General features: G+C 41.1%; 1 protein-coding gene across 1 annotated transcript in view; it reads right to left on the reverse strand.

Moving 5' to 3' along the window:
* ETFA (electron transfer flavoprotein subunit alpha) overlaps positions 1-21,067 on the reverse strand; it is a 72,948-nt gene extending 51,881 nt beyond the window's left edge. Inside the window, exons 1-2 of the mRNA XM_072628636.1 lie at positions 20,825-21,067; positions 550-696 (exon numbers count right to left, since the gene is read on the reverse strand). Coding sequence (XP_072484737.1) covers positions 550-696; positions 20,825-21,052 — 375 coding nt within the window. The 5' untranslated portion in view covers positions 21,053-21,067. The remainder of the gene's footprint in view (positions 1-549; positions 697-20,824) is intronic.
* Between the last annotated feature and the right edge of the window lie 959 nt (positions 21,068-22,026).

A 22,026-nucleotide genomic window follows, 5' to 3' on the forward strand; every position in this document is an offset into this window, starting at 1 on the left:
TGAATGAGGTTGTTGCCTCATACTCTTAACACAGACCTGGAAAGTCACTTAAATAAGGCTTCAGTGGGCAAGCCTTCCAGAGGAGCCACTGAAACACATTTAAATGAATTAAACTGGAGGTCATTATTCCTTGATAGCTTCAGCAAAAGAAGCACTCAAATCAATGAATTCCTTTCTTTATATTGATTAAAATTAATATACACAGTTCTCTGTACAAAGAGACCATTCAAAGGAATCCAAAATAATCACCAAATAATTACCCACCAATCCTAAAAGATGGGCTTATAAGGAGTCAATTATTACTTTAATTCATTACCTGGAAAACCTGACAAACAGTAATGGGTACAACAGATCCATTCTATCTTCCTTTCAGAAGAAGAAACACTCAAGGAGGGCATCCCCTCATCTCTTCCTCATTTATACCAGCATCAATAGTTTTGGCACTGGCTATTTCATCAGGATAATTCCTGGTGGCCCTCCCTTCCCTGGACATTTTCTGCCTTTGAATGAAGAAGTCACTTGCTCTGGCTGACTTTAAAAGTTTCTCACCTTGTCACATTTGGTTCCAGCTACTAAACAGGACACTTCCCCGCCAAGCTTCGTCGCTGCAGTAATAGCATTTAACGTAATGGGTGCAAGCTTATCATTCACATGCTCAGCTATTACTAGGGTACTCTGAAATCGTAGCAATGAGGCCTAAAATGAGAGAAAAATGAAAAAACCAGGTTAGGGTACCTTAATGACTCCCCCACTAAATACTAGACCCCGAAGGAAACTTTTCCCAAAGTGCAAAATACAAAAATTTATGAGTATGTATTTATATAGAAGATATGTATGTAGAATGTATGTGTGTGTAGAGTATATGAATGCATGTAGACTGAGTCCACATATGCATGTGGAATATGTAGGGTATGTGTATCTGTAGAGCGTGTGCACATGTATGTAGAATGTGTATATATATATATACATGGAGTGTACATGTGTATGTATTAGAGACAATGTGTGCATGCATGCATGTAGTGTTGGGGGTATATGCATGCATACATTGTGTAAAGGATATACCTACTGAACATGTATATGGTGTGTACATGAACACAGGGTGTACACAGCGTACATTGGTGTGCCTATGTGTAGAATGCGCATGTGTGTGTGCATGTGTGCCTCTGTACACAGTGATACATAAGTTGTATAAGTTGTTATTACCTCTAAGCTGGCTTTCAGTCTAACAAACATTTATGAAGTATCTCTCATGTAGACCAAGATTACTCTATTTACCAATCTAAATACTAATAGCATAGGGCAGGGAAGCTCAGACCTTTTTGGTGTCTTAGATCTCTTGGATAGTTGGTCTGGTGAAGCCTGTGGATCCCTTCTTAGAACAATGCTGTCCTTCACACCCACAACCAGCCTCCAATATCCACAACCAGTCTCAAATCATTCCAAGCTGTATGACCCAGAACAAGTCACATTTCCCTGTGCCTATTTTCAGCTGTACAGAGGGGCAGCTTCCAGGAAACTTCCTTTTCTATATCCTAGGAAAAGCAGACTATTTACCCCTCCATTTTTATCTTTCTTACCATTCTATCACTAAAATCTCTGCATATCTGGTTTAAAATGCCCTGATAAAAGCCATATTAGATTTCACTGCTTTAAAAGTTCATACATTATTGGAGAGGATGTGGGAGACTTAGAACACTAATTCATTGTTGGTGGAGCTGGGAGCTCACCCAACCATTCTGGAGAGCAGTTTGGAACTATGCCCAAAGGGCTACAAAAATGTGCATACCCTTTGACCCAGCAATATCGCTTCTAGGACTGTATCCCCAAGAGATCATAAATATGGGAAAGGGTCCCACATGTACAAAGATATTTATAGCAGCACTCTTTGTAGCTGCCAAAAACTGGAAGTCAAGGGGATGCCCATCAATTGGGGAATGGCTGAATAAATTATGGTATATGAATCTAATGGAGTACTATTGCACCATAAGAAATGATGAACAAGAAGACTTCAGAGAGGCCTAGAAGGACTTATATGATCAGATGCTGAGAGAAAGGAGCAGAACCAGGAGAACTTTGTGCATAGCAATGAACACAGCGTGCAAGAGTTTTTTCTGGTAGAATTGGAACTTTGTAACAACGCAAGAACTTAAAAAAAAATTCCAAATGGTCTTCTAAGGCAAAATGCCTTCCACACTCAGAGAAAGAACTATGGGATTCAATCACAGAATGTAGCAGATCATTTGAGTGTGTGTATTTGTGTTTGTGTGTGTGTGTATTATGTTTTGATTTGTTATATGATTTCTTCCCTTTATTTTAGTTCTTCTACACAGCATGACTATAATGAAAACATATTCAATAGGAAAGTATGTGTAGATCCTATATAGAACTGTATGCCATCTTGGGGAGGGAGGGGGGTGGTGGTGGGTAGATGGGGGGAAAAAATCTAAGTTTTATGGTAGTGATTGTAGAACATTAAAAATTTAAAAAAAGTTCACACATTATTTTATAACTGCTTTTCCATTAATTTCTTCCTAATTGTCAAAATATTGGATATGCCTTACCACTATAATCTATATGGATGGAGCATATCAGCTAAAGAGAGAATGGACTAAATGCTGTATTTCCATTCTGCCACTCACAAAGCTGTTTAAAAGAGTCTATTCAGAGAATCCAAGAGACTGGTTTGGGGTCTGTTTCATGAAATGAATCATGCTCAATAAAATCAATGCCAACTGTAGGTCCTAACTGATCTTTGATCATCTCTCCAAAGAGCTGACTAGGGCAGTCTGTTCCAATACACAAGACAGCAATTTTGTTATAACCACTAAGTGTCCAATATGAAAATTCCTGAAAGCAGGAAGTTGCTGACAGTGCCACATACGCAGGTATCTAAATATGCCAAACAGCAGTCTTAGTCAAGGAAAATTTCTGTGCGTTACTAATAAAAAAGAGAAAGCAAGCATTGGAATAGGTAATTCCTAACGTCTTCTCTGTCATTTTGTTCTGATAGGGATTTATGTTTACAATTTTTATGGGATTCATGTGATCAACTGTAAACAGCACACAGGTAGCAGTGGAGAAAACAGCCAAAGAGCTACACTAAAGGAAAGCAGACCACCTAGTGAGAAGGAAATGGAGCAGATATCCCCAACGGCTCACAGGCACTCCTCTACCCCAAGAGAAAAAAGGATAAGGGAAGGTCTCAGGCAGAAGATTCATGAGAAAACATGTTTAAGAATTACAAAGAATGAAAAGACATGGAGGGAGGGCTTGTGATATGCACTCACTAAAGAAGTACCCATACCAACAAAAGGATCTACCAAAGTACCAAACTTTCAGAAACTGCTGAAATTTAAAAATTCATCCTCCAACTATCTTTGCAGACATTTATTTGTGTCAATGCAGTTCTTGTCAAGAAATATAGTCTGGAACAAGGCTAACACTAATTTCAAGTAAAGCCCTGAAGGCACTAACTGATGCTGAGTGAGAAAGGCACTCCTGTACCTTGTGGTGCATCATCCTCTACTCATGTGCCCATAATGATTACATATGGTTTCTCAGAAAGTAAACAGTGATTGAAATGGTATAAATGAATGAGTAAGCAGTGATGGGCCTATGAGGTTATAAGTTTAAGTCGCATCAAGGAAAACATTTGCCAGTATAAAAGAAGTGAGTTTGATACAGTACAAAATAGGGGGGATTAGGGGAGAAAGGGCATCCAAACTAGCCATAAATCCCAATCTACCATGAAGATTTTGGAAAGGCACTGCGCTCCGATTATGAATACAATTACACGGAATTGTGGATCTTGATCAGAACAGCATGGAATCTTATAAAGCACTTGAGATTCAATTTATATATTTAAGACTCCAAGGTATGATTTATGATTTAAAGATCAGTTCATTTGAATTGCCAGTAACAAACTATTTATTATTGATAGATCAGACACTAAACTTTTGATTATGTTTCATACATAACTTGCCATAAAAGTTATGAGATTTTAGTCACTATATGAAAGATAAATCCATGACTTGGTGGCAACAGGCCCATTTTTGCCATAATTTATTACCCTGTCATTGAATAAACTGGGTCTTACTCCTGAAGAATTTGCAAGTTTTAGAATTTCTAAAGAGATTTGAACATTGTTTAAGGGATTGTTCGACACAAAAAATGAGCATAATTGTAAAAAAAGAAGTATATACCTCAACCATTCAAGTCTGACTACAGAATGGTTTTCCAACAAATATGCCTTGTTAGTGTCTCTCCTTATACGTTAACATCATGTAAGACCTCCACTTGTGGCTAATGAAACACTGAAGAGAACTTTCCAAAGATCCACTGAGTACTGACATTAAGTATAAAACCACGAGATAGAAATTCCCCTAAGGTGTTTACCAGTGTCATAGAAAAGGTTTCACATTAAGTCCAATCAACTAATTTCACAATAATAGCCATACTGTCTAAGTTTTGCTATTTATGGCTAACACTGGATTAACAGTATCAAGCCTAGGAATTTACACAAAGTTCCTCAGTAAAAATCATAGTAGATCAAAAGAATATGGTCTCACCAGGCATATCAGAAACAACACTAAGTAGATTTTTCTAAAGTGCAGAATGCCCAAACATGTAGTCAAATGACAAACCATCAATATATTTAAACTGTAGGTGGACAATGAGCTGAGACCAGAGTTGAATGGTAGGAGATGAGGCTGGGAAACTGTGCCAGGCTTACAATAATTCTAAACTATATGCCACCATAAAAGGTCATCTCTTATAAAAAATATTTTGCCAGACATGCTATGTGGCTCTTACTCATGAAACACCAAGAGATCAAATTAATTAAAATAGCAAATGATTCACAGGGCAATGGAAAGAGACATGACAAGAAAAATTAAGCTGCATCATGTTACAAAAGAAGATAACCACAGCAGTAAGTTGGCTCCCAGTACAGCAGGGAGAAGTGTTGAATTCAGAAGCAGATTGGTGCAACTCCCAGCTCTACCACTTACTACCTATGACAATGGGTAAGTCACCTAGACTTTCCAGATCTCTGTTTCCCTGTCTATAAAACTGAAGTACTGCACTAGATGATCTGAGGCTCCTTCCTGCTCAAAATCTAGGCTCTAAATGATATAAAAGACATTATCAAAAATGTATATGGCTGAGACTGAACACAGACCTGTCTTCTAGCAAAAATGTGGGATCCTTGAATAAAGTGCCTAATATATGCCAGGCATCATGGAGGGTAAGGACCATCTACAAAGACAAATAATTCAAAATATAACACAATATTTACATAATGAATTGGTTGCTGCCCTTCGTCTTTGAAGAGGACCAAAATGACATCACCGTGAAAAAGTGAAATTTCAGTGTGTCTGGCTGTGGCTGATTAGATCAATATGAGTTCGGAATGCTCTACCACAGGTTGGACACAGATAGTACATGTGAATATTTGGGGTGGATATCCCAAATCTGCACACCCTGCGTTTACTTTGTGCTGTCTCAATTCTGTTTTGCTCAAAGAGCACAGCACCCTTTCTGATGTGGGCATGCCATGCTGTGCGGTCCTGTGCCAGCGTCTCCCATGTTGCACAGTCAAATCCAAAGTTCTTGAGAGAGACCTTGAGAGTGTTCTTGTATTGTTTCTTCTGACTATCACGTGATCGCCTGGCCCATGCGAGTTCTCCATAAAATAGTCGTTTTGGCAAGCATACATTTTGCATTCAAATGAAGTACTGAATTAATGAATTACTGAATTAATGAATTATTTCCTAAGAGAAACACGAACAATTTTTAACTGAATCAAAATGAACTGAAATTACAGATAAAGTACCAAAGTATTATCATCAAAACAACTCTGGAAACATCTCCAGAAAATTGGGAAATGTAAAACTAACCTACTATCCTAAAAGTCAGTTCCCAATCATTACTAAATAATAGGAATATCTTAGGCAAATAACCTTTCCTCCATAGGCTTCAATTTCTTCATTTGTAAAATGAGGATAATGCATTTGCCTTCAGTCATGTAAACATCACTGCTACTAAAATCTCATTTTAGACAAAAACATTATAAAACATTGTAAAATTTCTTCCTTCCTTCCTTCATGAAACACTCACTTTCAAGCACCTTCTGGCAGCTGATCACTAGGCAGCCATATGGGAAATTAAGTCTGGAGAACAGCCATTCTTTGCCCCACCCAAAAGAGTGGAGATAAGAGATAAGATACCAATTGGTCACTCTAATACACAGAAAGTGTATTAAGTCAAATTCTGGTTCCAGGCTCCTACCTAATCTCATCTTTTCCCATTCTCTAAATTGCTTAGGAATACCTGCCACTTTTCTTCTTGCTTGTCTGTGTGTTGTCAGTCTACTGACCTGGGAAAAAGTCCTTCCCTTCCAAAGAACCATGAAATTCTTAAAGTGGTACCACAGACTGGCCCTAGGTGGGTGTAATCACCCCATACTTGTGCTCATTCTTCAAGGACTAAGTGGGGTCAGGATTTTGATCTTTCAGGAAAAAATCTGAATTCACATTGAGGGTACTGACATCAACAGCCAGCCACACAATACTTAAATGATAATTCAACAGTCAGTGTAGCATTGTGAAGAGGGTGGAACTGAAAACCTGAAGCCTGGACAGAATCCCACCTTGAAGTCTTACCAACTCAGGTCAATGAAACTCTAACAACCTTACAATTTCTCACATATAAAATGAGGAGAGTAATGCACCCACCAGCTCCCTCACAGACTGTTGTAAGAGAAGTATATTGTCAACCACCAAGTGTTAAATAACTCTATCATCATATTATTTGCCAACAAATACTTTACAATGTTTCTTCCCCCAAGGCTCAGAAATCTGTTTTGGTCAAACTACAAAATAATAAAACCAAAAATCAATAGAGAGCATGTGTCCTCTCCTCTGCCAAGAAAACAAGTGTGGGGAGGACAACAGAATTTGAGAGCTACCTTTGGTATTCCAACCATATCTATACAAAAAGAACACTTGCAACTGGACATTTACCCCCAACTTAAAAATACAGGTGACCAAAATACATTCCCCATACTTAAAATCTTTCTTGCAAATTTACATCATGAAAATAGTGTAAAAGGAACCATATCTAATCAAAGGATCCACAGTATAAAATGAGATCTACTTCACTGATCAGTTTAATTGCAAGATGATACTTGGGGATTATTTTTGTTTGTTTGTTTGCCAAATCACTGCTGAATATCAGAACCCTCCAGAAAAACTCAACACTGCCCAACTGGAAAAAATCTTCTCAACTCCCTCAAATGATAAAAGGTCTACTCTCACCATATCTGTCCATTTTTCATTTAATGTACTATCTCTAATATGTGGCAAAGCACCTTGTACTCATCAAGTGTTTCATGAATATTTCTTTAAGTTATCCTAGAATAATTATGCTTTTCTTTTGGTTTTTTTATTCCAGCTTCCAGGGCTCAAGTTAGAACTAGTGTTTCTAAGTGCAAAGTTTCAATAAATAGGGAACTGAGGCCTAGAAAAATTAAACATGTCCAAGATGCCATAGCAAGTCAGTGACAGAACTAAGGAGTAGATTCCCAGTCAGAAGTTCAATATCTTTTGTCATACCAGTTTCTTCTGTGCAATCTCAAAACAAAGAATCCTTTGGGCAATTCAATTTGTTGTTACATTTTCAAAGCTTCTTTGCCAATAACTCACTTGGCTTGTTTTTAGCTAAATTCTACAAACAGCAATAGATCAGCAGACACTGAATGGCATACATATGATGACAACTACAGAAAAAGCAAAGCCAAAATAATAAAGCTCTAAAGAGATTTGGAAGGAAACCAAAGACTTCTTAGGAGACCTCTTAGTTAAGTCTACTCTGATAAAGTATATATTCCATGATGCTTAGGGCTTGTTGTTACTTTATTCCAACACATTGCACTAGGCAGTATGGCAGACATGTTGCTAGATCTGGAGTCAGGAAGACCTGACTTCAAACCCTGAGTCACATATTTACTAGCTACGTGCCCCTGGGCACTTAATAGTCATTTAGCTTTGCTCAGCCTGTTGACTCTTCTGTAAAATGGGCATTATAATAATAGCACCTACCTTCCAGGGTTGTTGTGGGAATCAACCAAGACAACATATATGATGCAACGTACTTGGTAAATTTATAACACCCCTTGTTAGCTATTATCATTTTTTAATGTTGATGATTAATTTGAGAGGCAGCATGGTATGGTGGACAGATCACTAGATTGGAGAATCAGAAAGATGTGAATTCAAATCACATTCTGACTCTTCTTAGCTATGAGACTCTGAGCAAATCAATTTAACCTCTCTTAATAACATTTACATAGTGCTCGTTATGTGCCAAAGCACTGACTGTGCTGGTTGTGGTCCTTTGTTCTCAAAGAGAACCAAAATGACATCACCGTGATAAAATGAAGTTTCAGTGTGTCTGACTGTGACTGATCAGACCAATACGAGCTCAGAATGCTCTACCACAGTTTGGGCAGATAGTCCATGTGAATATTTTGGGTGGATATCCCAAATTTGCGCACCCTACGTTTCCTTCTGCTGTCTCAATTCTGCTTTGCTCCCAGAGAACAGCACCCTTTTTGGTGTGGGAGCGCCATGCTGAGCGTTCCTATGCCAGTGTTTCTCCTGTCGCAAATCAAACTCAATGTTCTTAAGAGAAACCATGAGAGTGTCCTTGTATCACTTCTTCTGATCATGTGATTTCTCCATAAAATAGTCTTTTTGGCAAGCATACATTTTGCATTCGAACAACATGGCCAGCCCATTAGATTTAGACTCTCTGAAGCATGGTTTGAATGCTTGACAGTTTAGTTCGAGCAAGGACTTCAGTGTCTGGTACTTTATCCTGCAAAATGATCCTCAGAATCTTCCTGGCAGTTTCCTGGCATAGCAGTGGTAGACTGGTCATGTTTCCTAGGCATACAACAGTGAGGTCAGCACAGAGGCTCTGTAGACCTTCAGTTTGGTAGTCAATCTAATACCTCTTCTCTCCCCAACTTTTCTTCAGAGCTTCCCAAACACTGAGCTAGCTCTGGCAACGCATGTATCAACCTCATTGTCAATGTGTACAGCCCTGGAAAGTATACTACCAAGATAAGTGAACTTATCCACAACATTCTAAACTTCTCCATTTGTTGAAACCAATGGTTCCACATATTAATGATGTGGTGATGACTGATGGAGCACCTGTGTTTTCTTGGTGTTAATTATTAGGCCAAAATTAGCACAGGCAGCAGAGAACTGATCCATATTTTGTTGTATCTCAGCTTCAGAAGCTGCATTGAGGGCACGATCATCTGCAAACAGAAAATCATGCACCAACACTCCCTGCACTTCGGTCTTGGCTTGTAGCCTTTTCAAAATGAAGAACTTACCATCAGTGCAAGTAGTTGACCTTGATACTGTGTTCATTCTCATTGAGAGTATTTAACAACATGCCTAAAAATATCATGCTAAAAAGCATGGGAGCAAGTACACAGCCTTATTTCACTCCATTAGTGACTAGGAAGGGACGAGAGCATTGTCCATTTTCCAGAACCCAGGCAAACATGCCATAATGAAACTGACATACAATATTGATGAACTTCTCTAGGCAACCAAATTTTGACATAATTTTCCACAAGCCCTCATGACTAAGTGTCAAAGGCCTTGGTAAGATCTACAAATGTTGTGTATAGACCTCTGTTCTGCTCCTGGCATTTCTCCTGGAGTTGTCAGGCAGCAAACACCATATCAACTGTTCCTCAGCCCTTTCTGAAACCACACTGGCTCTCAGGTAGATGACCATCTTCCAGGTGAAGGATCAGCCTATTAAGGAGGATTCTAGCAAGAATCTTGCCAGCAATGACTAAAAGGGAGATCCCCACCTCCATGATTGTTGCAGGACAATCTATTCCTTTTACCTTTATGGAGATGAACATTGGAGGCATCCTTGAACTCCTGGGGGATAACCTCCTCTTGCCATATAACTTGGAAAATTTCAGTTAGCTTTATGAGCAATGGTCCTCCTACCTTGTAAATCTCAGCTGGAATAGAATCAGTACCAAGTGCTTTGCCACATGAAAGAAGCCTAATGGCCCTCAAAACCTCTTCTTCAGTTGGAAGTTCAGATGAGGTACCTCAACCTGAGGTAAACAGTCAATGGCCTCAGCATTGATTTATGATAGTCTGTTGAGAACACTATGAAATTATTCAACCCATCTCTCCAGGATCATGTCCTTATCACTAATCAATGTGGCTCCATCAGCACCGAGTAGTTGTGATGCGCCATAGGTTTTTGGTCCATAAATAGCTTTCAGGGAATCATAAAAGCCCTTTGGATTGTTATTATCAGCATAAAACTGAATTTCATCTGACTTGTTAGTCAAGAATCCTGCATCTCTCTAAGATTTGCTTGTACTTTGCTTTTTATGGAATTAAATGCTACCTTCTTAGAGGTGGATGAACTATCCTGCTGGTAAATCCTGTGGAGTTCTCATTTTTCATTTAGCAGCTTCTGGATTTCCCCATCATTTTCATCAAACCAGTCTTGGTGTTTGTGAGTGTTCTGACCCAGATGAGCAAATGCAGTGCTGTATACCAAATCTTTGAGAGCTGCCCACTCCTTTTTTGCTCCACTGTTGCCAACTGTGTGTTGGCTCAACTTTCCTTCCAAGTTAGCAACAAACTGTTCAAACTCTAAGAACAGCTCTCATTTGTTTACATTAATTCTTCTGGTAGACATTTTGCCTTGTGGGTGGCACTCTGCTAACATGCTAAGCACATTACAATTATTATTTTATTTGATCCTTACAACCCCAGAAGGTAGGGTTATATTATCTGCATTTTACAGCTACAGAAACTGAGGCAGATGTTAAGTGACTTGCTCAGGGTCCCATAGGTAGAAAGTGTCTGACGCTGAATTCAAACTTAGATCTTTCCGACTCCAGGCCTCTATTCACTCTGCCCCCAGCTGCCTGTTTCTCCATCTGTAAATTAAGGGACGTGGCTCAGTGGTCCCAAAGATCCCTTCAAGCTCTATGAAAATCTATGACACTATGATTTTTGTTTTGTGATCCAAGCCTGCAATTTCATTGGTAAAAGGATATTCCAATAAAGAAACTTCCTCTATCAAAGCTGACTGCAACTCCTCTGTAACTTACAATCACATAGAGTTGTTTGGGACAATAAGCAGTTAAATACATCACCAAGGATTACACAGCCAATATGTATCAAAGTAGGGAATTGAACCAAGTCTTTCTGACTCCAAAGTTGGCTCTCTAACCACTATATATGTTAATAATGAATCATGTTGAGCTCATTATTTTTTAAAAGTTAGAATCGTAATTTAATCTTTTTTTTAAAAAATTTCAGTTCCATATTCTCTCCCTTCTTTCAGCCTCTCCCCCAACCATTGAAGAGAAACACGAAGTCATGCAAAACATAATTCCACATTACCCATGTTGTGGAAGGGGAGAAACACAAGAAAAATAAAGTGGGAAAAATATGCTTTAATCTGCACTCAGAGTTCATCAATTCTCTGTGGATAACGACAGCATTTCTCATCCTTAGTTCTTTGGAATTGTCTTGGATTACTGTATCGAACAGAGTAGCTAAGTCTTTCACAGTTGATCACTGCTACAATATTGCTATTACTATGTACAATGTTGCCCTGGTTTGGCTCACTTTACTTTGCACCAGTTGAGTCTGTACAGACTTTTCTGAAACCATCTTCTTCATAATTTCTTAAACGGCAGTAGTATTCCGTCACAATCGTATATCAACCTCTTGTTCAGCCATTCCCCAACGGATGGGCATCCCTTAAGTTTCCAATTCTTTGCCACAGTAAAAAGAGCTGCTACAAATATCTTCAGCCATTTAGGGTCTTTGGTCTCTTTGGGATACAGAACAATTAGTGGTACCGCTTGGTCCAAGGAGATGCACCGTTTTGTAGCCCTTTGGGCCCAGTTCCAAATTGCTCTCCAGAATACTTAGATCAGGTCACTCCTCTACCAACAACATATTAGTGTCCCTATTTTTCTACCTCACCTCCAGCATTTATCACTTTCCTTTTCTGTCACGTTAGCCAATCTGATGAGTAAAAAGTGGTACCTTAAAGTTGTTTTAATTTGTATTTCTCTAATCATTAGTAATTTAGAGCATTTTTCCATATGATAGTTTTGATATTTCTAAAAACTGCCTGTTTATATCATTTGACCCTTTATTAACTGGAGAATGACTCATTTTTATGTATTTGGCTCAGTTCCCTATACATTTGAAAAATGAGGCCTTTGAGAAACTTGGTGTAAAATTTTCTTTCTAGTTTCCTGCTTTCCCTCTAATTTTGGTTGCATTAGTTTTGTTTGTGCAAAAGGTCTTTAATTTCATGTAACTAAAATTATCCATTTTATTTCCCATGACGCTCTCTGTCTTGTTTGGTCATGAACTCTTCCCCTATCCATAGACCTGAGATGTACTTTTTTCCATGTTCTCCTAACCTATGCGTTACCCTTTATGTCTGAATCATGTATCAATTTTGATCTTATCTTAATATATCAAGTGAGATATTGATCTAAGCCTAGTTTCTGCCAGACTGCTTTCCAGTTTTCCCAATAGTTTTTGTCCAGTAGTGAGTTCCTGTCTCAACAGCTAGAATCTCTGAATTTATTAAACACTAGATTGCTGTGGTCACTTATTGCCATGATAAAAAAAAAAAAAAGAACAGACATCATCTTTCAAAAAATTATCAAGGAAAACTTCCCTGATATTCTAAGAACCAGAGGGTAAAATAGATATTGAAAGAATCCACTGATCACCTCCTGAAAGAGATCCCAAAAGGAAAACTCCTTTTATTTATAGGAAACTATATATTAGGTATCTAATCTATTCCATTGATCCTTCACTACATTTCTTAGCCAGTACCAGTCCCAATGATTACCCTTTTGCAGTAGTTTGAAATCTGGTCACTTCAACAGTTTTTTTTCAGTGTGTTTAATGATGAAAATTTAACATCCCAGATGGGGGAGCTCAGTACTTTAAGGATGTTATGTATATTTTTCCCTCTTAAAACCAATTCATAAGTGAGACTCAAGCACTGCCCAATCCCCTGCCACCTGCCCCTCCTTTATGTGCCTTTTAGGTGAGATGATTTTCCCCCTTTTTCCTCTTTTCTCTGTTCTCCCTGTGCATCCGTTTTTCTCAGCCTTCCATTACTTATTTTGAGATCCTGCCAACATGGACTTACATCTGCACCTTTTAAGCAGACTTCTTCTAACTGCCTTAATGATAAAAGTTCTTAGGCATTTCATGTATCATCTTCTCATACAGGAAATGTAAACGGTTCAACTATCTCTTATTTCTCTTGCATGCTTGCTTTTTAGGCTTTTCTTGAATCTTGTGTTTGAATGTCAAATTTCCTATTCAGTTCTGGTCTTTTCCTCAGGAGTGCTTGAAAGTCTTCTACTTCATTAAATATCCATTTTCCCTTTGTAGGATTATACAACTTTTCTAGGTAGACTATTCCTGGTTGTATTCACAGAATATCATTCCAAGCCCTCCACTCCTTTTTCATGGCAGCTGCTAAATCTTATGTGATCCTAATTGGGGTTCTATGGGATTTGAATTGTGTCTATACGGCTGTTTACAGTACTTTTCTCCTTGAGAAGGAGAACCTCTAGAATTTGGCCATAATATTTCTGAGAGTTTTCATTTTGGTTATCTCTTCTAAGAGATTATAGGTTGATTCATTCAATTTCTTCTTTGCCCTCTTATTTCCTTATTGCTCTCTTTTCTGCTGATTTCTTAAACCCAAGTACAGAGTTTTCTACTTATTCCTATTTCCTCTTTGTAAAAGGTATCACAGGAAGAATGTACCCCCCCCCCCACAAAAAATGAGGGAAAAAATTATGGACTATGGTAATACCTAAAAGGAGACTATGACTATCAGTAACTGCTGACCCATAATGGCTACTAAATCATTTTTATAGAATCTTAAAAAGAAGAATCTACATATGCATCTAAGTCATATTTGATATTAAATGAGAAAAGAATAGGGAGGCTTTCATAAAGGATTATCTATAATAGACCATATCCTCTGTTTCAAGTGATTCAAGGGTACATAGAATATAAAATTCCATTTTTTGTTAGTTGGCCAGTTTTCATTGAACTTTAAATGGTGAAAGTTTATGATATTACACCCTTTATCTGGAGGTTTTGTATTTATTGAAGGGCATGAAGTTTATAATTAAACATTTTTATCCAAAAAAAACCTATTATTTTTAAAATGTTATTAGCCTCTTAGAATGACAGAGCTGAGAGGGGTCACAGACATAATACAGCCCAACATCATCCTTTTAAGATGAAAATATTCCCTCATCAGCAAATGAAAGAGCAGTGACTAGAACTCAGGTCTGTTTCCCAACCCAGTGATCTTTCTACTACACTACATTGTATTCCTTTGTTTTTTTCCAATTACATACTAGCCTCATAACACTTAGAAAAATCAGGTAGTTTTACTGGATTTTGAGCCACTTGAAGGCAAGAACCCAAATTCAATCACTTGTGAAAGTCAGCTTGATAATGCAAATAAAGTGCTAGATTTAGAGTCAGAAATCTGGGTTCAAGGTACACTCAAGGTACTTATTAACTTTGTGACTCTAAGCAAGTCACTCAGAAGTCTCAGTTACTAATCTGTAAAACGAGAGCACCAAGTATATTTGCCACTTACTTTTCACGTTTGTTGTAAGGATCAATAAAAGATCACGTAAAGTGTTTGCAAACTTTACTGCCAATTATTATCAATGCTTTTCACTTATTACTCATTTATTGAAAGAACATACAAAAACATTTTCTAAAACGTCTGCCATGTAAAATGAACAAGTTTCCATAAGCGGTGGGGAACATACCAATATTCTAAGTATTTAACAGAGATGACTGAGATTTTCTTCTTGGGGAGGCATCCTAGAATCACAAAATATCAGAGATGGAAGGGATCTTAAAAATCTCAAATACCAGGGCCTTTCAAATGCAGACTGTCCTAGCAAGAAGGCATTTCCACCTCCATCTCTTGCATCTGTCCCCTTTCTACTACTCAGAATCTCCAGCCTAGTATAGGTCTTCACTGCCTCTGCACTACTGCAGGCTCCCTGACTCAAGGCTCTCCCCTCCAATTCACCATCCACACAGCTCAAGCAGCCAGAGTGGATTTTCCTTTAACCCAAGTTTACCAAATCCCTTAAAAGAGAGCATCTAGTCTGACTCCTACATTTTACAAAAAAAGAATCCTAAGTCACTTGCATATGGTCCCACTAAATAGCAAGTTGTAGAACTAGGATATGGCGGAAAAAGTCCTGACTTCTAAAAATCATCTCCAGTTTACATCATATATATCTGTATGTAGTTTTATGCATTGCTGTCTCCCCACATTAGGCTGTAAGCTCCTCGAGAACAGGGACTTATTTTACCTTTCTTTGCATCCCCAGCATTTAGCACAGTTCCTGGCACAAAGCAAGCTTGAACTAAATCCTGAATGCTGAACTACCATCAGAAGACCTCAGCTCTGCTCCAATTAGTTGACTCTGGGCAAGGCACATGACCACCCAACCTCAATTTCCTTCTCTATGAAATCACAGAATTGGGCTCAATGGTTTCTAAGGTCACTTCCAGTTCCATAGCACTATGAAATAAGAAGAGATACACAGAAGTAACCACACAGCAAGTCCAACATAGGAAAAGGACAAATGTCTCTAAGCAAGGGAAATGATGGGAAAAAAAAAATTTGTTTCCTATGGCGTGAGTTTTTTTTCCTCAACTTAACAGTATTTTACTTTTTCCAATTTCATGTAAGATAGTTTTCAATATTCATTTTTATCAGATTTTGAGTTCCATATTTTTCTCCCTCCCCTCTCCAAAACAGAAAGTAATCTGATATGGGTTATATATGTACAATAATGTCAAACACATTTCCACATTAGTCATGTTGCAAAAGAATCAAAAAAGGGAAAAACCATGAGAAAGAAAAAAACAAACAAAAAAAGTGAAAATAGTATGCTTCAATCTGCATTCAGACTCCATAGTTCTTTCTCTGGATACGGACATCATGTTCCATCTTGAGTCTTCTGGAATTGTCTTGGATCACTGTATTGCTGAAAAGAGCTAAATCTATCATAGTTCATCAGGATGCTCAATTTTAAAGAGAAAAGTGATTATACATTTTGTCTCTCAGATTTCCAGAAATGTCCAAAAAACTACCCAGAAACTTTAGCTATAACTGGAATTTTGAGAGTGCACTATCTTTTTGGTCTCTCTTCAAATATCTTAGCCCCCATCATCTACAGTGATAAGAAACTCTTCCAAGTCTTTTCTCAGTCACTAATTTTGGAAGCTATATTTTAGAGGTTGGGCAAAACAGCTAGATGAAAATGCCCTTCTATCCTCCTTAAGAAACTCTGAAAGGACTGAATAGGAACATAAAGGAAAAGATAGACACACTGTCTCCTTTGTCTTTGCCCTTAACGTCAGGGGGGAAAAGCAGTCATCTTTAGGCGTAGTAGTCACTTTTTTTCCTCTTAAGTTCTACCCAAAATGATTTTTACAAGTCACTTTTTCCTGTCTTAATAACCTAACAAAATGTTCATTATAATAATGCAACTGAAGCATGAGGAACTAGAAAAGACTGATTCAAGCTCTACCTAGCACTAACTACTAATGTGACCTATGGCAAGTCTCTGAGTCTTATACTTTTCATCCATAAAATGACAGCAGCTAAAGTTCTACATCGATTCATTCTACTGTATTTAAATTAAATAACTTATTCTTTTACCTTTATAGTAATAAAACATGGCAGCTTTTCATTGTGATGAGAAATCTAGATGAAAATGTCTACATGACATTGATTCCAACGTTATAAACATGCTCAATTTACTTCATTTCAAAAACAGGGAAGGCCCTAAGTAGACACCTTGGTAAGCCAGCATCACTTTACCAAACGCACCTCATACAAGAAATTTCCTCCTAGAAACCTTCCCTGCCCCCGCCCCTCCTCCCCCCGCCCCCCCCTCAGCCAAATGGCTTCAATTCTCCTTTCCAAAGAGATTAAAACAAAAGTTGTGGATTAGAGGTCAATCCTATCCATCAACGCCCAGCTTCTGGCTCTGACCAACCTTCAGTTTTCTCCACAGTACTTTCATAGCTTCTGACAAAATAGCCCTAAATGCAAACCTCTTTCCTAAAGGCAGACTCTGAGGACCCTGAAAGCATGCTTCATACCCTCCATAAACACCTTTCTCTGCTATCTTTCCTTCAGGTCCAAAAGTTTCACCTTAGATTAGTAACACTGCAAAATAAGTCACTGAGCCTTGCCTCTTTCCTGTTGCCTTCTGTTTTGTTCTCTGGCTCTTCACAGGAGAGATAAAATATGTTAATTGACGGATGGAATCTGAAACTCAAAGAACATGCTCAATGCCACATGTAGAGCCAGGATGAGAAATGGACCTCTTTTGCCATTTGAACAATCTGCATGTCTACTTCTTCCATTCCCAAGACTATGGGTAAAAGGACCGTCCAGGTCATGCAGTTCAGTCAACAACTGAGGCAGAATCCCTTCTACAACCTCAGACAGTTTGCCAATAAAGACCTCTACAAATACCTGCAATGAGAGAGCCCCTTCACTGTTAGGAAGGTTTCTCTGCAGCTTCCTGATTGCTCCCAGTTCTACAGTCCTGAATCAAGCCAGGGGAACAAATCTGACCCTGGTTCCACAAGTCACCCTTCAAATATTTAAAGAGGGCAAATATTTAAAGTCACTCCAAGAACTCTTTTCTCCAGCTTAAATATCCCCAGTTTCTTCAACTGATCCTAGCAGGACAATTGCCATTTCCAGTTCCTTTACTATCAGGGACACACTTAGCTCATCAACACTCCTCCTAAAAGGTAGCACTCAAAATAGAATATTCTCTGCTCTGATCAGAGCAGAATATTAAAGATAAACTTTGAAACCCAGCTTTTAATCTTAATCTTTCTGGAATACACAGTCACCTAAAGATTCCCAGTTTACATTCAGGGTAGTATGGAATGAGACAATTTAAAGGACGGGTTTGAGATCAACTGTCTTCAGGCATTTCCTCAATGGACAGAGCAGGGACTGCTCACTTTCTCCTACTGTGTTATCAATGTTTTCCCATAAAACCTTCACCAAAGGATGGCAGAGAGGATTTTAGTATCTTGGGGATGCCAAGGTCCAACTTGGGTTAACTCACTTTTCCTAAGTAGGACGCTTCTCTTCCCATGTCTTTCACATGCATTCTGCAGGCTCATCATGTCCACCACATATCTTTCAATTGTCCTTAGGGTGAGATATAGGATTATTTGTTTTTACACTGTAAAATGGTGGGGGCAGGAGAACAGGTCCTGACTATTCACCTGTTTTGTCTTCCCACTTTGGCAGTTACACTTTTCCTTGTACATTTGTCATTCAAATTTATTCCATCACGCACAGGCCCTGGATGACTAGAGGAGGACTGATTCTCCTGGTGTGACTTCCAAATTTAAAAATAAATGAAGGGCAAATTCCTCTGGAACCTTACCAAAGCCCATTTGAAATTTCCATCTTTAGATACTTGTCACCAAGTCAGGCTTTACGAGGATTACTTACAACACTCACTCAGACAATGTGGAAAGAGGAGGAGACTTGGAACCTCAGGTCAAATCGTGGCTTTACCACTAATTCCCAGCACAGAATTAAGGAATATATATTTATTAAACACCTACCATATGTCAGGCACTACACTAGGCACTCGGTACAAAAAAGAGGCAAAACACAATCCCTGCAGTCATGGAGTTGACAATTTAATGGAGACAATAAGCAAACAAATATACACAAAGCAAACTATAAATAGGGAGTAATTAACGGAGGGAGACATCAGAATAAGAGGTAGGGAAAGCTTCTGGGAAAAGATGGGACTTTAGTTGGAATTTACAGGAAGCCAAGGAGATCAGGAGTTGGACAGGAGGGGGAGAAACGCTCAGAGAAAATACCCAGACTGAGATACGGAGCATCGTATTCATGAAAATGACAGATCAGTGTCACTGGATAGAAATGTATTGGGGAGTAAGGGGGAGAGGGAGAAGCTAGGTGTCGGCTCTGACCCTAAAGTCAGGAAGACCCTGGCTGAATGGGACAATGGACTGGAGTGAGGAGACACTTGTCTCAGGCAAGGTGCCTCCCCCCCCCCCCCCCCAAACAGCCATGACAATAATCGAGGTGTGAGGGCCTGCCTCAGTGTGAGGACAGTGTCAGAGAAGGGAATGGATTTAAGATATGTTGCAAAGGTGAAACTGCCAGGCTTTGGCAACAGCTTGGATGTGGAGGGCTGGAGGGAGAAACATGAGGAGTCCAGGATAACTCCCAGGTTGTGAGCCTAAAAGCCTCAAAGGATGGTGGTACCCTCAACAGTAATAGGGAAGGCAGGAGTGGGGGAGGTTTAGGAGGAAAGATAATGGGTTCCATTTTGGACATGTTGAGTTTAAGATGTCTTGGACATCTAGTTCGAGATGTGTGAAAGGTAGAGATTGGAAGTTAGCAGAAAGGTTAAAGCAGGATATTTGGATTTGACAGTCATCAGCACAAAGATGATAATTAAATCCCATGGGACCTATTGAGATCACCAAGTAAAGTAGCATAGTTGGAGAAGAGGGCCCAGAACAGAATCCTGATGGATACCTATGATTACTGAGCAAGATCTGGAAGAGGATCTAGCAAGGAGACAGAGAAACAGCAGGCAGACAGGCAGGAGGAGAATCATGAGTGCCCCAAAACCCTTGCCAAGAAGGCAAGGAGAATGACCCCTGAGGAAAGGCCACTGGATTTGGCAGCTAAGACTGGAGGGGGCTGTTTGGTTGGAATGACAGATTTGGAAGCCAGATTTTAAGGGGTTGGTGAAACAGCTCCTCCTTCTACAACTAGATCCTCCATCACAGCAGACAGGACAAAGAATTTACCTTCCTCCACACCAAGAATTCTGGATAAATCTAACTCACTCTTCTTGGGTGTTTCCTAGAACTAGACCTCTTAGGGTTCTCACAAGGACCCTCAGAAGAAAAAGACACTTCCAGAAGTAGAAGTGACTGAGTGAAGAGACATGAACTTAGAGGGATTTTTAGTGTTGCCTTGGAGTCCTGCTGAGTAAGCAGAAAGCCCTCTACCCTCCAGCTAGCTGGAATGCATGTGATCCCTACAGAGCTGCTGAAACTGGTCCTGGAGTCAGAAAAGACTTGATTCAAAACTTGGCTCAGATACTTACCAGTTTATGATACTGGGCAAAGTGACTTAATTACTCTGAGTGCCAATTTGCTCATCTGTAAAACAAGAGGGTCCAACTCAGAGTTTCTTAAACTTTTTCTGAAGCGCTGAACTAGATGACTTCTGAGGTCCTTTCTAGCTCTCAATCTGTGACATGTCTTGAATTTCCTTACAGGTGTAAGATGGGGATGACAATACCTGAACCCTCTCCTCCATTTCCTTTCTCACCAGGATATTACTGAGAAACCACACATCTCTTTATCAACGAGCTAGTTAGTGTAAAGTTTACAGAAAGACCACATTGTTCTGAGAAAGGGAAAAACCTTCCCAGGACTAAGGCTCCAACTGACTAAAGTGGAATCAGTTTTCGCAGGGGACAGTAGCCAACCTGTTCTTTTCCTCTTAACCTCAACGGGAAACAGACCCGGCTCTGTGGCTGGAGTGGCCCGATGCCAGTCGTGACGTGGCCACGGGCCTCAGTTTCCCAGGTAAAAGGGGTGCACACCTGAGCACTCACCTGGCGCGGACTGCGGGCTCCTGGCCTGCCCCCCTGGCTGCGGTTCCCGTCAGACCAGCTGTCCCCCACACCCTCCCACCGGTTTTCCCAGTTGGCCCTGACGTCAGCGGAGGCTCGGTCTACTAGGTCAGGTGCCACGACCGGCGGGGCATCTCCCGCCACGCCCGGGGGGCAGCTCTGAACACCGCAGACACGCGGGCCTCGAGGCGGCGCTCCCCTCGGGCCCATCTCTCTCAGGGGACCTTTCTAGACACAAGAACTGGAGTTTCCACCTGCCCGGGTCGGACCCAGGGGCCGGAGCGCTCAAAGCCGGGGCCACGTCGTCACTCTGCGGGGAACGGCTGGGGTTCCTGGGGAGGCGAACGCGACGTCCAAGTTCAGGGTCGGCCCCCGGAGCCCGGGACGGGGAGGCCGGAGGGCCGGCTTCCCACGACCCTCTCCGAGCCCCAGAGGACCTGGCTGCCCCTCCCCGGGGGGAGGGGTCAAGGGACGCCCCAGGCTGGGGACACAGCAGGCGCCTCATAATGCGCGCCGCCTGGCTCGGGGCCCTCATGGGGGTAGGGGGCGGCAGCGTCAGCCCCCGGCCCGACCCCTGCCCCTGCCCCGGCCGCCCTCACCGTGGCCCTTCTCAGGCGCGCGGGAGCCGCCGCCGCCGCCCGGAACATGGCTGTTCTTCGCCGCCGCCGCCGCCGCCGCCACTCCTGCTCCTGCTCCTCCTCCTCCTCAGGCGGGTCCGGCTCCTGCCTTCCCCCGGCCTAGCCTCCTCCGCTCCGGCCCCTCACTCTTCAGCCCCACTCGGGTTCGCGGGCCAGCCCAGCTCTCGCGAGGTTCGGCGCGAGCCCCCAAGCGGAGGCCGCGGACGAGAATTCGGCCTCCCGAGCAGCCCATTGGCGGCCGCTCCGCCAATCGCGAGCCGCGGGAGTCGAGGCGGGGCCCGAGAAAATGGGAGGCGTTCGGAAGTAGGGCAAAGGCCTCGGCGGCGCGCGGAGGAGAGGGCCGTCTGGGCGCTGTGACCTTGGGCGGGCCGCGCCTGCTCCCTCGGCCCCGCGGCGCCCGCGGCCTCGGGCCCAGGAAGCGGAAGGGGCGGGAGCGCGTGGCCTGGGTCCCTCGCCTGCGGCGGGCCAAAAGGGCTCCGCGGTCCCCTACCCCGCGCGTCCTTGGCGCGCCCTCGGAAAGGGCCGTCCCAGCCAGACCCCGGGCCG

Source organism: Notamacropus eugenii, chromosome 1 (genome assembly GCF_028372415.1).
Source record: "Notamacropus eugenii isolate mMacEug1 chromosome 1, mMacEug1.pri_v2, whole genome shotgun sequence".
In the NCBI taxonomy this organism is placed as follows: Eukaryota; Metazoa; Chordata; class Mammalia; order Diprotodontia; family Macropodidae; genus Notamacropus; species Notamacropus eugenii.